General features: G+C 26.3%; 1 protein-coding gene across 2 annotated transcripts in view; it reads right to left on the bottom strand.

Annotated features, from left to right (window-relative positions):
* The window catches only part of LOC111625329 (zinc transporter ZIP13-like), a 62,295-nt gene extending 45,838 nt beyond the window's left edge, over window positions 1-16,457 (bottom strand). The window contains exon 1 of one of the 2 annotated variants that reach the window (XM_023368460.1): window positions 15,798-16,457. In XM_023368460.1, the coding sequence (XP_023224228.1) occupies window positions 15,798-16,044 (247 nt within the window). In that variant the 5' untranslated portion in view covers window positions 16,045-16,457. The remainder of the gene's footprint in view (window positions 1-15,797) is intronic. The other variant, XM_023368459.1, reaches the window with a different exon arrangement.
* Window positions 16,458-18,335: the final 1,878 nt, after the last annotated feature.

The following is an 18,335-nucleotide window of genomic DNA, read 5'->3' as shown; positions in this document are numbered from 1 at the left end:
AAGTAGGATAGGCTAAACACTTAAAATCACTTAGACTAATTTCCATTTATTCCCATTAGCAATATCGGATTAATATACTTAAAAATGTAAACGACTATATTTTATACTACATAAAATACTATACTTGATGTATTTAATGAAAGTGTTTCTTAAAATCTTTTTTTTTTAACGTTGTGCGTGAGATGAATATAGGATCAAATGGCGAAATGGAGCATCAAAAAGCCATTAAGAGTCTGAATCAACATCTTTATCTAAAATGTCATCGTCCATATTATCATATGATTTGTAGAGGCAAAATCAGTTTGGATTACATAGGAACAAATATCATACATTGTGAAATAATTAAATATTTATCTAAATGAAAAATTAAATGCATGCATTCATAAATGGATAATTTTTAGTTTCATTGAATGCATGGAATAAAAAGTAACTATCGTTTATGAAAATAAATTAATANATCTGACTAAATAAATATTTTATTCATTATTAGCATTTAAATTTTTTAAAACTCATTCAGCTTTTTGTCATTTTAAAATAATTAATAATATAAAATCTCATAACAGATGGCACCACACACAATTTTCATGTTTTTTACCAGATAAATTATGCAACTCGTTACTGGACTTTTAAATAACAATTAAAACACACGGAGAAAATTACATATATTTATAAAGTTTATATTTTAAACATTTACAGTACTTTTATTTATTCATATAGGCTAATAATTCGGAATACAATTTTCGTAATAAAATTTTTGTGGTTTATTTTATATGCAGTAGCTAAATAATTTTGTAACGTTTTTATAATTAAAAAAAAACACTTTTAAGTATGAAAATATCTATATTAAAACTTCTTTTCAGCAATACTCTTGCTCTGAAATTCATTAAATTACTGATATTTAGATACAAGAACGTAATGGAGCTATTTTAATATTATTCTAATTCTTAAATTAAAAAGCAAACCAAGAGAGAATCGTGTTCCTCTTTATAAATTAATTGATTTTTCAATTCCTATTGAAAAATCAATTAATTTTAATTACAAATGATTTTGAAAAGCGCTCTTAATACGAAAGTGAGAGAATTAATTTGAATTGCATCTAATTGAATTTTAAGTATTATACTGGTTCGTTCTGCATTGTTTCAAAGGAATAAATAGAAAACGTTAATGAAATAAAAATTTAATCTTCGTTTAAGTTTTAATTACAATTAATTTAATTAAATGATAGATTCATTACTAAACAGTTGAAAATAAAGCATATAACTAATATCACGTATTCATCTCTAAAATAGATTGAAGAATCATTTTACATTCAAAGTGTATTCAATCGTTTTGACTTAAGTTAATTGAATTACCTTCTATAAAAATACTCTAATTATCATATTTTATTTTTAAAAAACTTTTTCCAAGAATGAACCGTGGTAAAAATCAAATTTCCATGATTAAATCATATTTTGAGCTAAACTGTTATTTCAGCTGAATTATTAAAGCTATAAATAGTGAACGTTTTGCAAATAGAAGGAAGTATCTGTTTACAATTTAAAAATTTTCGGTATACAGTATTTTACAGATGAAAATTCTTTGCCAATGTATATATTATGGATGAAAAGAATTTTCATCCTCTTTTCATCCATAAATTAACAGTCAACGTACAAAAATTTTAAGTTATTTTTTTAAATGTTTTTAGATTATGATCATTTCAAAGATATTTTTTCCCTATCTAAACATAATTTTCTAATTTTATTAAGTAATAAATTAAAAAACAATTTTTATATATAGAAATTAGGATTTATTTAGCAAATATAAAAATATTAAATAGCAGTGGAAAATCAAATTTTATTTTTTTTTTATTACTTCTATTACTTTTTATTTACTTTTATATATAATTACATGCAATTATATATAATATTATATATAACAGAGGGAAAGTTTAGAGATCGGTCAAAAAATGACCTCATCATGATTTTTACATTTTTGGACTCAGGGGACCTTAAAATACCGAGAAAGGGGGGAATGGAGTTTTTTTTCTGTGGGTGGATATGTGGCACAACTTTGTTCACATTCTTTGAAGCTTAATAACACCTGTGCGTTTTGTCAAAAATTTCTGAAATATTGCAGGAATGTTTGGGTATTAGGGGCATTGATGCTACTAAAGTTTGGTTGTTAATTTAAAGGTCCAGGTGTGGAGAGACGTAGGAACCCATGTGTCATATCTGGAGTGGGATCTGACTAAATAAATATTTTATTCATTATTAGCATTTAAATTTTTTAAAACTCATTCAGCTTTTTGTCATTTTAAAATAATTAATAATATAAAATCTCATAACAGATGGCACCACACACAATTTTCATGTTTTTTACCAGATAAATTATGCAACTCGTTACTGGACTTTTAAATAACAATTAAAACACACGGAGAAAATTACATATATTTATAAAGTTTATATTTTAAACATTTACAGTACTTTTATTTATTCATATAGGCTAATAATTCGGAATACAATTTTCGTAATAAAATTTTTGTGGTTTATTTTATATGCAGTAGCTAAATAATTTTGTAACGTTTTTATAATTAAAAAAAAACACTTTTAAGTATGAAAATATCTATATTAAAACTTCTTTTCAGCAATACTCTTGCTCTGAAATTCATTAAATTACTGATATTTAGATACAAGAACGTAATGGAGCTATTTTAATATTATTCTAATTCTTAAATTAAAAAGCAAACCAAGAGAGAATCGTGTTCCTCTTTATAAATTAATTGATTTTTCAATTCCTATTGAAAAATCAATTAATTTTAATTACAAATGATTTTGAAAAGCGCTCTTAATACGAAAGTGAGAGAATTAATTTGAATTGCATCTAATTGAATTTTAAGTATTATACTGGTTCGTTCTGCATTGTTTCAAAGGAATAAATAGAAAACGTTAATGAAATAAAAATTTAATCTTCGTTTAAGTTTTAATTACAATTAATTTAATTAAATGATAGATTCATTACTAAACAGTTGAAAATAAAGCATATAACTAATATCACGTATTCATCTCTAAAATAGATTGAAGAATCATTTTACATTCAAAGTGTATTCAATCGTTTTGACTTAAGTTAATTGAATTACCTTCTATAAAAATACTCTAATTATCATATTTTATTTTTAAAAAACTTTTTACATTTTTAACTATTATAAAACGGTAAAAAGCTTAATGTTGAGGGTATAGATGAGTTATATAAAAAATTGTAAATGCTAATAACGAGTAAAATCGTAATTACGTCCGGCCCTACAGGAAATACACACGACCCACATTATTTCACCACTCCCTCCACCTTTCACCACGAAAATTTAACAGCATCAATCCACCTAATAAACAAACCTCCCTGCAAAATTTCAGAAAATGTCGACAAAAAGCACGGGAATTATTAAGCTTCAAACAGAGTGAACCCACTCTCAGGAATTACTCCCGAATTTTTTTTTTTTTTTGCATTTTTTGACGTTTCAAGGTTTCCTAAATTCAAAAATATAAAAATCTGGGGGTGGTCATTTTTTGCCGGATCGCATACTTTCCCTCTGTTATAACAGCCGGAAAAGTAAAAATTAACTGATCATTTCTATCGTATTTATTTTTTATTTTTATTTTTACCAAAAACGAGAGACCCAAAAATATAATCTTGCATGGGCACATGAAAATCTAGTTATGGCACTAATTCTTGTTAATAGTCATAAGTAAAAACCTTTTTAAATTTTAATTAAGAATGCACATAGGAAGTGTTTATATGTTTCTATTTAAACTTTTTAGATTTTGTGTTACAAAGCTGCACACAGTGGGGTTTTGAGGGTTTAACTTCATTTGGAAAAAATTTTTAAAAATTAAATTAAAAAAAAAAAAGTATAAAAAATATCATTACCCTATGTTATAAAAGTTGTTAAACTATGATATGAAAAAGTTTTTCTTAAAATTTCTCTTTTAAGAATCCTTTGCATAGGACTGCACAGTAATACGTGAAATAAATAATTTGTTCAATTAAAATGTATGTATTTCATTTTCAATTAATATTCTCAAATATGTAAAAAATGAGTGAGACATAAGGCTACAAAATCTTCTGAAATAAAAACACCAAAAAAAAAAAAATACTAAAATCAACTTGAAAATAATAGCATCTTAACTAAGAATAATTAAAGGAAAATATGAAAGTTTGCAATATCATAATTTTTAAGTATTTTGAAAAGCTATGTAAAAAACATTTGACATCTGTAAAATATGGATTTTACAAAGAATGACATAATAATTTAAAATGCTTGTTTTATAGATTGTGCATGATTGATTGAATAAAACCATTAACATTTTTGTGTTTTAAATCTTTCTTCAGCTCAGGAAAAAAATGGTATTTACATTAATACTGGTAAAAGAATGACAGATTATTATAATATTTCCTAAAACAAATCACACATCTGAATATCTTAATTGTTAGATGGCAAACTGAATTTTTAATTTATAGTAATTACTTGAAGAATCTTACACTTATGAAAATTCTTGATATTTTAAGTTATTAATGTCAAAACAATAACAAATATTAATATAACAGTATTATTTTACAAACCACAATTCAATCTACTCCAAAAAAAATATTCAGAATATTACTTGAAACTGCTTAACATAAGTTTTATTCTTCACAACTTTCACAAATCCCATGACTAAATCCTTTTAAAATGTTCAGGTAGCTTTAAAAGGTTTAGGGGCAACTTATATAACAAATCGGACTCTAGTGATGAGAATTAAGGGAGAATAAGATGCTTTCGGCACATGTCATTTATTGAGTAAAGAGATTGCTATCCCTCTGGAAAAATAAGGAGAGAAAGAGCGAGACTTTAATTGAGAAACTAAAAACTTCATTCAAATTCAGAAAAAATTTCATATTTACTGATATATGTATTTAAAGCATTTCAATTATTTAACAATATTGTCAAATGTTTATGACAGCAGAAAATACAATAATACGGAAAATCTCTATCATATATAGATCAATGAATTTTTTAATCAATTGCCCTAAAAACTTTAGTTTGTTTATTGATAGTATTATTATAAAACAGAATAATACTATAATATTTTATGTTAAAACGACATAAAATATTGTAGTGAACAATAAAAACTGATTAGCTTCTTGCTAGGTATTATATTTTTCATATTTTGAACTATAAATTTTTTAATTACATTTGAAAGATGAATTCTAAAACAACAGAAAAAATTGTTATTAAAATATTAATTATTTAGAGTTACCTAATGGCTTGATTTGGCCCAAAAACTCCTGGAATTGTGGCAACATCCAGGAATGAAAATTGTCCAGGATTTTTATGGTGAAAAACCAAAAACTAAACAACCAGTATTTACAATTGTAATAATGATTTTATTTATTGCTCATCTTGAATCCTTGATTACATTAAATCCTCACAAGGATTCAATGTAAGTAATCAAAGTAACTTATATATTTTTTTATTAAAAATAGAATTTTATGATCATCCAACCATCAGACAAATAATGGTTGGATGATCGAGCAGAAATTATGCTACAAATATGAAAGTTATAAAATTAAAAAGTTTAGCACAAGTTTAGAAAAGTTTAATATAATATTTTTCAGTCTGACAACATTGCTCTTACATTAGTGTAAAAAACATTAGTTGAATTTGATGTGTATTGTTGGATCTGCGAATATCTGTGGGGTTAATATTCGCAGGGGTGAATGAATTTGGTTACCACAAAAGGAGGAGGCGAGCAATATACACAATTAAAACTATCTTTATGTACAAAAGTTATATAAAAGATCACAGTACATGAAGTCGATATAGGCTTAGCATGTGACAGTTCACACAAAGAGTCTTCATATAGCACTCCCAAAAGACACACTTTCTCCCTTGAATGCCAGGAACCAGAATGCCATGTTGCCGGTCCTGCACACCATATATCACCCCCACTGCCATTTTTTTTGTGTGTTGCCACACAAAAAAAATTGCCCAAAACACACACAAAAAAAAATCCCCCTTTATTTCTTACAATTACAAATAAAACTGCATGTGCATACAGTAATGGAGATATGGAGATGAACTATAAAGAAATTTTAACACCAGAGTAGATAAATTACTCAACTTCACTGCCTGTAACCGATGTTCTTCTTCTCCAATGCAGAGGACTTTGCAAATGTTTTCGAACCTAATGTGGTTCTTCTTCCATATGAACCAGAATGCCGTTGAGATGAACATTAACAATAATAACATTGATGGTAGACAAAATATATACAGGCATACCTCGACTTACGTCGTTTTCCTGGAACCAATTACCGACGTAAGGCGAGGTATACCTGTATATACACTACAAAATAAAACAGAAGCAAAAGAAAACAATTTTTTTACATGACGACAATAGAGACCAACAATATATACAAGGATGACACAGTATTTACCAGGAACATCAGTTCTATTAGAAAGGATGTTCTCCATTAATTTTTGGATTTTTTCACCAGAAAGGTGTTGGCTACAAGTGCCAGGACAGAGGCAGAACAACTTCATTCCAGGCAGTGGTTTGACATTCTAATATGGATTCCTCCCCTCCCAGTCCCACCCCCATTGCAAAGAATGGGACTCACAACCTCCAAAATAGACTTTAGCCCGACTGAAAAAAGTATCACCTGACCCAAGCAAAAAATCTGCAATTCAGTACAGTTATACTACAGTAAATATTTTGCTTGACATGTTTGGGTTCCTGTTGGATCCAGGCCCCAAATCAGATGAATCATTGTAGTTCTGCCACTATGCTACTAGTAAAATGCCTATTTAATGTGAAAACAAATTTTAATTATTATTATAGTGACTTTAATGATGATATAAAATCTAATAAGTGTTTTTTAAGGAATGTATTATCTAGTGAAAAATGCAATACAATAGGCTAAAACAAGAAGAATAATCATTTTTCTTTAATGTGTAGATTAAATGTGTTTCTTTCTGTAATCTATATTTTGTCATTTCATTTGGACATAATAGCTGAGCGAGTCTTCCACTCCAATATAGAGTATACACATTCCATGTTCCAATTTTTGTAATATTTCTGGCAAAAAAGATCATTTCCGACATCGGACACTGTTGTCAGTTTCCTCCGATGCAGTCCGATGCTCCCATATTACTTGGAGCCAAAGTTCCACTCATTTGATCAAAATTTCTGATTATTCTTGCTGTTTCCATAGCACTCATAGCATTGTGATTCCAATAGCTGTTTATGCTAGTGAGTCCTGGAAGACATTGGAAAACATCAATAAGAGGCTCAATGTCTTCCAACAGAGATGCCTATGACAAATCCTACAGATCTGATATTTAGATCATATCACCAATGAAGAGGTTCTCCAGAAGAATGGAATGTGCAAATTTCATAACATTATCGCCCATAAAGAGTCTGACTGGCCGGCCGCATTTTTCATATGGAGAACAATAGGATCCCTAAGATAGCCATGAAATGGGTTCCCCATGTGCCAAACAATCACGAGAACACCCCAGGAATACTTGGCGTAGCACTTTTCTTCAAGATTTGAAGATGCTCAATATGACTTGGGAGGAAGCTGAAGCCCTTGCCCATGATCAAAAATTGATGGAAGATAATTGCTGCCCAGTATTCTACCTAGCATTGAAGAAACTACTACTACTACTAATACTACATTTGGACATTTTCAATTTACACTTTTATAAGAAAACTCATATTTTTAAGAAAAGATTTAGTGTTATGAAGACATATGACTTAATTTTATTATTTTCTAAAGACATAAGTGTCCTGGATGTCCTACATTTTTTTTAAATCCATAATTAGGGTAAATTCCAAGACTGCTGTTCCAAAATTATGGAGCCTTGTCTATATGCATAACAACATTCAAGATTAATTATCTGTAAAAATTTTAAACAAATTTATTACAATCAATATTCAACAAGAGAATATTCTAAATATTTTTGTATGGACTTTATAATCAACCTACATATTTTTTTGAAAGATTTTATTTTTTAGATATCAATATAATAAATGAATAAAAGACAATATAATATATATGTGAATATTTCATACTGAGATTTATTCATGTATAGAATCAACTTTCAACACTTTTATAAATAACAGGCCAGGGGTGTATAAAGTGGCCTAATGAACCCTTCTTAAAAGTATCTTGACTATTTTATCACAAAAACAAAATTATGTATAACTGCAAAGATGCAAGAAATTGAAAATTGTAAAAGTACAACAGTATGTTTTTATTCTCATTGTTAATTTCATGTACAATGGAGCTACATTTGCAAAGCTTGCTTTACTTTATTATTTTTCCTCATTTGGCACTATATAGCAAATTCAAAGATCAATATATTTTTTTTGTATAAATTTTTAAGTATTCAATTTATAACTAATTTTTTTTTATTAAAATTAAATAATACATATAAATCATATAAATAAATTTTTATTTGAATCATATTTTGTTCATTACTTTGTAATACTGCACTTTTTTTTATATTTCAGTTAGAGCAATGGTTCCCAATTAGTGGTACAGATACCCCTGGGGGTATGCGAAACTGCATGAAGGGGTACGCGCGGTAATCTAAAATCGGTCAATTTAAAATTTAAATGCACAGATGAAGCAATAAAAAAAATAATGGGTGGACCATCAAAAATTCGGCAATTTACAACATGATGTGGAATGCAAAAATTCATTTATTTATAACTAAAAATATTCTCGAAATTTCATCAAAAAAATGCATTTGTGACAATACCTAAATGAAATTCTTGCGCAAGAAACAAAAATTGTACAATTAACACAAATTGTGTTAATTGTACAATTATTATTATCATCATGTCAGCGAAGCGGCAATAAAATATTTTCTACCATTTTGCACAACATACCTCTGCGAGAGCGGATTTTTGGCCATGACAAACATGAAAACTAAACATCGTCACCGACTTCAACTCGAAGATGACTCGAGACTGAAGCTGACCAGAAAGCAACCAGATTTTACAAAGTTGTGCAAAGAAAATCGTGCACATTTGTCACATTAAAATTAAATAACCTTATGTTATTTTCATTATTAGAATTGTATTTTAAAGGTAATAAATGTAAAAAAAAATCTTATTCTATTTATCACTTGCTGTCTACCCACAGCTTCACCCGTATTATATCGAATTTTCTTGTGGGAGTAAGATATTTTCTCACAGTAAAATGTAGCTTATGTCCATCTCCAACATGTAAACTATCTCTGTGCTAAATTTTATTAAAACCTGTTCAACGGTTTAGACGTGAAAAGGTGGCAGACAGAAAAATTACCTTTGAATTTATAATATTAGTACGGATTAATATGAATTTCTGCTATAAGGGGTACGCGAGCTTGAGCTCTTTCTTGAAGTGGTACACAGGAAAAACTAATTGGGAACCACTGAATTAGAGTATCAGTACAATATAGGTATGCATTACAAAAATATCAGTTTTTTCCTTTTTTTCGATATATTTTCTTTCCTAGTTTTATAGGTCACTACTATTTTATCAAATACTTGTATGAAGGAAGCCTAAAATGCTGTAATCCAAAGTCTATTTTAGTCACATGACCACCACATATACTCTATTGATCAGATAACCATGATGTACAAGCAGCTTTATCCTGGTTTTCATTCAATACAGTGGATAAATCTGGATATAGGAACAGGGCTGTGCAAATGTATTAAAAAATCCAGGTGCACTTGGAAAAGACAATAATAATAAATTAATATAACAAATTCCAACACATTAAATCTAAATTGTTTACACATTTATGTTATATCCTGAAGAATATTGTGTATGTACAGTACATGCAGGAAAAAAAAAGAGAGACAGAGACAACTATTGTGAAATGAATATACTTAAAATTTGATTATTATTTTATTTAGTAGAGTTTAAACTCAATGCAACCAGAGAAATTATCATAAGATCCAGAGACTATTGATAAAGTACAAAAATCCAAGAGGTGGTCTCTAATCATATGAGTATGATAGGAAACAAAAGCAGCTAGACAGTAGTGATAACTGTATCAGTATCTAATATATACATTGCCTTCATCATCATATTTATATCTTAATAATAAATAAACTTATATTATTGCTTATAAAAAAAATCCATAAAGATTATTGCAAGGACATTTCTAAATTTATTATCTCTTAATAGGGGTTGTCCATAAATTTCATCCACATTTTTCTTGAAACTTTTATCCCCCTCCCCTTGTCCCAGTTTGTATAAGTTTTTGTAACCCCCTCCCCTCTTTGGACATCCAAAATACTCAACCCCTATCACTTTATGAATGATAGATATAATAAGTAGAAACAAAATATATAAGAAATTTTGAAATAAATATAAAATGCATAAACTGTATAAAATTTAATGAAATAAAATGGATATCCACTAAAGTTCAACTCCCTTGTCCAACTTGTCATAACCCCCTCTCTCCCTTCTAGTGTGGATGTATTTATGGACAGCCCCATATTAATTTAAATTTATATGAATTGATTTGAAAAATAAATTAAATATTTCCGTATCTTTGGGGTTTTTATTTTATCAAAACACATTGCTACTTACTAACAATTTATTAGTGTCAATACATAAAATTAAAAAAATGACCATCTTCCCAAATATATGAACTTGAAATGCAATTTATAAAAGTTGAAAATTTTTATTGAGATATTGTATTTAGGTTACTATAACAGTACTTGAATTAGGCTAATAGTTTTATATGTCATCTTTAACAATTGAAGTATTCTTCCTTATTGTAGAATATGCCTAAGTTTCCTTTACTGCATTTTTTTGAAAAAGTATTTAGAATACTCATTCACATTGAGTACAGAATTTAGGATATTTTCCAAAAGAAGAAATAATGTAAATAATTTTAAATGCAGATATTTTTAAAGCAAGAAAATTATATAGAAGTTAGTATTGAATGTATATTGAATAAACTAGTTATTCATATACAATAAAATCACAATTTTAATTGTTTCATAAATGTAAATTATTATTTTAATACCAATTTCCAACATCAGATTAAAGTCATCCAATTAAAGATATATGATATCATTACAAATTTGTCTGAAAAGATGAAATTATGAATTAAAATGAATCTAAATGAATATTGCTGGAAAAATGAAACAAAAATAAGTCTAAATTTTTAGGGAAATCAGTACAAGCTAGGGCCTATGTCAAAAATATTTAAAGTACAATTTAGGAAAAAATAAAATAAATACAACTAACTTAAATATTAGTTTTCATATCAAAATAAAAATAAAAGTACAAAAGTATATAAATATAAACATCTGAGAAAGCAGAAATTTAATATATTAATATTATCAATAAACATTTTAAATATGTTTTAAAAAATTCTTTATGTCAAATTTTATTTTTCCATAATTTTTGAGTTAAAAAAAAATCAAAATTTCTCAAGAACACTTTATGAGACAATAAAGGAAACATTAAAAGCAAACTGATATCAAGATGATATATTTACTAAAAACTTAAATTTTATAATTTATAAATATAATCATGTGACTCATTGCATAGTAATATGGCTAGATTCAAGTTTATTTATAATTTTTTTAAACAAAATTATAAATATCTTTCAATTATTATAAAATATTTCAGAACAATAATGTAAATTGAAAAAAATTATGATCATTTCAGTTCAATGCCCTGTAATTTTCATTTAACCTTTAAACAATTTTGTATATATCTTTTTATTTAAGATACTTATAGAATTTAACATCAGATCTATTTCTTTCAACGACCATTACTTGTCTGTAACAATAACATTTAAAATGGACAATGAGAGCAAAGGACAAAGTCTACGTTAGTTCATCTACGAGTATAATCTTTTAATATACAAACATTTAAATTTAAAAACAAAATCAAATAAGATAATCTAATTCAATATTCTTGTTGCACAAAAACAATATTAGTCTTTTAAGTTGTCAGAGAGATGTCTTTTAAGTTCAATTATATTTTTACTTAAAATTGAATTAATAGTAAAAAAATTTTTAATGTAAAATAAAATTAAATTTATAAAGCATTACATACATTTTCTAGCATTTTTAATACAAAAATTATTGAAGATTTAATTTCTGTAGGATGTTCAATTCCAAATCATGACTATCTTCTATAAAAATGAATAAGATCTAGTTGAAAATAAATACTGTGTATTTCAATATAATGAGTAACAACTAGTGGCATAACATAATTGTGCTACCTGAGGCAGTCCTTGAGTTTGCTGTTCTCTATAAAGAACAAAAACAACATTCAAACATATGTAAAAAGTAAAAAGTGAAAGCAACATTTAGCCATAGAAAAAAAAACCCATCAAAAAATTAGGACACTATTACCAATGTTGTTATTAATTAATTAAGCAAAACTAAGTGCTTAAATAGGTATGATAATCAATAAGGCTGTTTTGAGGAAACAAGAGTCCTAATCGTTATTAAAAATTTCTGACAATAAGCAGTGTGTTTTCTTGGAAAAATAAATCTGTCTAGTATCTTGTCTTATTCTAACAAACTTTCCTTTATATTGTAGTAGACCATAAATGCTACTTTCTCTGCTCTACTCTAGCTATGCTACTGATAACAAAACATTTAAATAACAAATTCAATAAAAACAATATCATTCAGTACTTCTAAACATTTCTCAGCTATTATGTTTAGGAAAAACCAAGCTTATGATTTTTATTCCATAAATGTCTTAATTTGACCTGAAATCAGAATATGGTACATTATCATCTTTCAGAGTCAGAATTTCAGTCACTCCAAAAGATTTAATTATGTCTGCTGATGAAAGTTCTTCATATATATAATTCAACATCAACATAAAGCTATGCACATAATGCACTAAAATTTTAAATATTAAAATACATAACAATCAAAATCTCTTTTTTTTTATGAATAACTAGTGTTGAAGACTAGATTTGAAATGCAAAAATTAAAATATATACCCTGGAATGTCATTTTACTGAGGTAGCAATCAATAACAAAGAATGAAATGTGTTTGAATAATCAAATAATCTCCCTAAAAATGTACAAATGCAGTCCATGGGCTACAAGTATCAGCATTGTATAGCAAAGATCCTTACAATCCAAAAAAACATTATACTTTTGCTTCAGAAAAAATATTTTTTGATTAAATCATGTGTGTTAATGCAATCAAGAAGATAAAATAAAAAAGAAAGATCATCTTTGCAAATAAATCAGCTCATTATTTCAGTTAGAATCTTAATCATTTACAGAAAAAATTAATCATCATAATCTCTTTTTCATGTTTATGATTCTTTATAGATTATCATTTTGTATTGATTAAATTTATATTTTTTCAGCATTTGTAATACTGTCTTTAATTTTTCCATATTCATACTTTTATAATTTTAACATAGATTCCTACTAAAGAATTTTTCTATCTTCATTGGCATAAATATTAGCATAACTAAATTTTACTAAATCTTTTTACTTTTTACTATTATACATTTCATCACCAATATTAGATTATTAATGATGGCATATCTATTACAAAACTAAAATTTTCTTGATTTGTAACAAGTGATTATCAATAAAATTCACTTATATTTTGATGAATTGGATAACTTCCTCTATAGTTCTTGCAGCCACTTACATAAAATGAATTAGTTCTTTAATATGTTGAAAGTAGTCAACATGAAATTGAACTGATTTTTTCACAATAACATTTTAAACTAAGTGATTTTGTGTAGGATTAGTTAAAAGCATTTTATGCAATTTGCATAAAGTTATATCACATGCTAATTTTACAATATATTTTGTAATAAGTATTGAAAGTATTGAAATTTTTTCTTTATTTAGTATCTTACAAATGTATGTAAAGTTTTAAATATATACATTGCTGCTATGCTACTTATTTACTTATGCTTTGTATAAAATACAGTATTTTATACAGTAGTATTTTATACAGTAAGATATATCTATCCTTGGAATTTAAAATTTTTAAAAGTTCAAAAATGTAACATACATTAGATTTATCTAGAATATGTAAGTTTATTTGGATATTATATTAAAAAAATAATAAACTGATGAGAAATAAAATTAGAAATTTAGTTCTTATAAAACTAAAAAGTATATAACAGGAAATCTTAACTTCATGTAAATGGATAAAACAAATAAAAATAAATCTTTATTAAATAAGCTAAATATACACAATGAGGTTATTAATATAAAATAAGTAATTTTTTAATCTTTAAAATGAATTTTTGTGTAATCTATATTAACTAAATACAAATTCTATCTGAAATAAAATAAAAGTTATAAATAAATATAAGTTTATAGAAACAAATAAGTCAAATATCTATTGTTTCAAAAAACTTAATCTAAAGTTTTCAAAAAGAAAATTTTTTATTGACAGATAATTAAGAAATGAAGAATATTCAAAATATTCTAAGTTAAAACTTTTATTAAAATTTTTAATTTTGTAGACATCTGAATGTTAATTATATTATTTAGAAAATAAAATCAAGATTTTGATAGTTTTACTAAATATTTTAAAGTAAATATAAATGTTGGCAAAAGTCCATCCTTCATACAAGGTGCATGCTATGTATGAAGGATGGACTTTTACCCATATTTTCTTTTATCCTGCTTTATTCCCTATGCCAGTGGTTCTTAACCAGTGTTCCGCAAACCTACCTCGAGTGTTCCACGAAAGAAAATATTTTAAAGTTTTTATTCAAATTTATTCCCATTGCTATATTCATAGGTCATTCCATGTTTCTATTTTTTTCAATATATTAAAGTTTATTAGTTTATTGCTTCATTGTTTCCCAAGAACAGTAAACATGGAATTGCATATCAATTTTTGAATGTATTGATGCTAATGCTCCGTGTAATAAAAAGTATAAAAGTGGTTCTCAACCTTTCTGAGGCCGCAGAACACCATTTGTAATGGTGTTCCGCGGCCTCAGAAAGGTTGAGAACCACTGCCCTATGCAAATATAATTAATATATCAATATATAATTATTATATCTAAGATGAGTATTTTCTCCTTACAATATATAAACATCAGTTACATGATAAAAACTGAATAGTCAATTTTCATTCATTCATTATCTTAAAAAATTCTTACATTATTTAAATTATAATAAACTAAAAGATAACAGTAGATACTATTCTAAAATATGAATGTTAAAACAGTTAAACATTTAGAATTATTATTATTACTATACACTATATTTTCAATATTTTAGTTTTATAATTAACTAATGTTTATTTTTGTAAGATTTAAGTATGACCTTCATCGTTAACATTTATTTATATTCTTAAATATATATTTAAACATGTGAATTAAATAAAAAGTTCACACAATGATACCTTTTTTTATTTAATTTTTGTTTAAATATATATTTAAATATTGTATTTGGTTATAAAAAATTATGTCACTTTACATTTGTAGCGTGTTATATTATATTATATTATAAACTTATACACTTGTATTATGTAAGTTAAATAATACTTTTAGTTGTATTAAATATAAATTAAAATTCAAGTAATTTAAAGGTCTGTAATATTTAACAAAAACTGAAGGCCATAGTATAAATGGAAAATGCTCAATTCAATAGTTAGCAATGAATCATGTCTAAATAAAGGATGTCCAATAATGAACTAAACTCCATTATAAACATTATTTGTTCACTGAATATATATATATATATATATATATATAATGTATGATATGAATCAAATTTTTGATGATAAATAGGAAAATTTTATCTTACCTTTGACATGTTCAATACTAGAATCACATTCTGTAGTTACAACTAATAATGGAACAATCCCACTAAGTCCTACAATACAAGAAGCAATTAATGAAAATATCCACGTGTTATATCTTCCATTAATCCAGTTAAATTCACTGTTGTCATCTTCAATCCCAAATAAGTTCCAAACCGAATTTAGATACAATGACAATGTTTCTTTTAAGTACCACGTGTCCTGAGAGACACTGTCACAGATGAAATTCATTCTTATAAATTCTATTGGGACGTATGAGTTTAATCACAAGATTCACCAAGGTTTATTCGTTGCTAGCTATTAAAGCTATGATCATCAGTTGTCGGAGGCATTTTCGTGCAGCTGCACAGACGGCGGGAAATGTGTTAACGTCACTCGGTTTACGTTCGAAAACATAACCAGACAACCAGTCACGGTAAGAGATATTTAAAAATGGTACGCTCTAAACCAATCGAATTTCTATACGCTCTCTTTTAAATTTTTTTAATTTACAATTTATTGCTGAAGTGTCAAATATGTCAATCGAATATCTATTGAATGCATACTTAAACGATAATGTAAATATATGAATTTTATGTTTATTTCTTATCTATCAGATCAGTATGGGAAACGAAATCAATGGATATCCTATTATTGATAATGGTCTCTTGTATCTTATGTGGAGGCTCTACACAGCGACTAATCTTCAAATATATTCACGAAATTGATAATATTATAATTCAAATTAATATTTTAAAAATCTTAATAAATGCTCAAATTTTATTTTATTTTTTCCATGCTATTTTCAACGTTGCAGTGTTTCTATCACACACTTTATTATTGTTAATATTACTGTATTAATTAATTAAAATAGTAAATGTTTTAAACTACTGACTTCAACATATTTATTCAATTCACTTCATTTAGAAAATACTCTTGCTTTTTAACGATTCCGTTATTCGTGAATAAATTACTGAAAGTAATAATATTGGCCGGCCGGGTTATAAAAATTACAGGTAAAAAAGCATGAAAAGCTGTAATACCTACAAATAGCCTACAGGCTAGGAAGCTAGTCCTCCGGGAAACTACTGTAATGATTAGTTCGTTTTCCACGAAATGATCGTGACTAGAATATCATTAAAGATGAATATCACCGAAGATAAGAGTCAATTTGTTTCATGTATATAATTTCTTTAATTACTAGTTTATTACTAAAATATTTAAATATCTTTCATTTTGGAATAAGTGAATATTTTCTAAGGATATTAAACTATGAATTTTACAGAGATTTAAATAATCAAATTAAATCCAAAGAGTAGTTTATCAAAAATATTGAGTATAAAATATTTATAATATGATATTAACTATATATTGTAATATTATATAATTTTTTAATATATACAGAACAATACAGAACACAGGTAGAGATAGCAGGTGTATAGCACATGCTATTTTCAGTTCCTGCTGAGCTGAAAAATACAGTATATACAGCAATATTAAAGGATTAATTTTCCATTGAAATATCAAGGTTTGGTTTCAATTCGATAATGTAAGTACTATATATAGATAAGCTCATTTAAGTCGCAGTAGATTTATAATTGATTCTATTAAATTACAAATAGTAAAGTTTTTGTTGCGCCTTGAGTGTTGAAATGAAAGCAATATTGAATTAAACAGTTGGAAAATTGTACTCAGAATTAGAATTATTCTATTGTATAGAATTTTACTACTCGACACATAAATTATTCCATATTTCTATAAACTTTCTCATTTTCAAATTTTAATTGTGTCAATAAATCAATTAGATTATAGATACATAATATTTAATAAACCATAATAATATTCAGTATAAAAAATTTTTATTTTTTTCACGGAATGAATAAAAATTAACATTTTACATTTTATTTATATTTGAAACAGTTTTCTAATATGAATCTTTGTCAATTGTATCGCCATCTCGTGAGCAATTTTCAATCTAATTTTATTTAAATTTTGCAATGTATGGGTCAATGAGTATATTTTCACAGCTGAATAAAAAAATAAATTAGGAAGGTGAAACAATAAAAAAATTTTAAACATCATATGTTTCTGGGACAGTATATCATTAATTTTGATGTAAAAAGTTATATATGCAAATTATTAATGTAGAAAATTTAAAGTATGGCATTGGCACACATCTTGCATCTCATCTTACAAGTTAGTGAATCTTTCTATAATTATACAAAATATGAATTAGGCTATATACGATATTAAATTTTCTATGTAGCCTATATATATTTTACTATAGAATCAACCAATGGGACGACATTACTAATTTCATATTACAGTTAGGCTATAATATTTTAGTAAATCCGATCACTTAACATTGCTTTGGTATTATTAAATATATCAGAGGTCTTAAAAACTGCATTCCTTTATATAGATTATAATCTACTCCTACAATATTAAATAAGCTTCGTGTATAATTGATTCATCTGTTGGATAATTTAAATACCAGCTTTGATATGAAAATGCAGATTGAGTTTCTTATTCTGGCTTTAGAG

Source organism: Centruroides sculpturatus, unplaced genomic scaffold (genome assembly GCF_000671375.1).
Source record: "Centruroides sculpturatus isolate CEXI.00-Female unplaced genomic scaffold, Cexi_2.0 scaffold428, whole genome shotgun sequence".
Lineage (NCBI taxonomy): Eukaryota > Metazoa > Arthropoda > Arachnida > Scorpiones > Buthidae > Centruroides > Centruroides sculpturatus.
The sequence above is the reverse complement of the archived record's forward strand: the minus strand, read 5'-3'. Positions and strand labels throughout refer to the sequence as shown.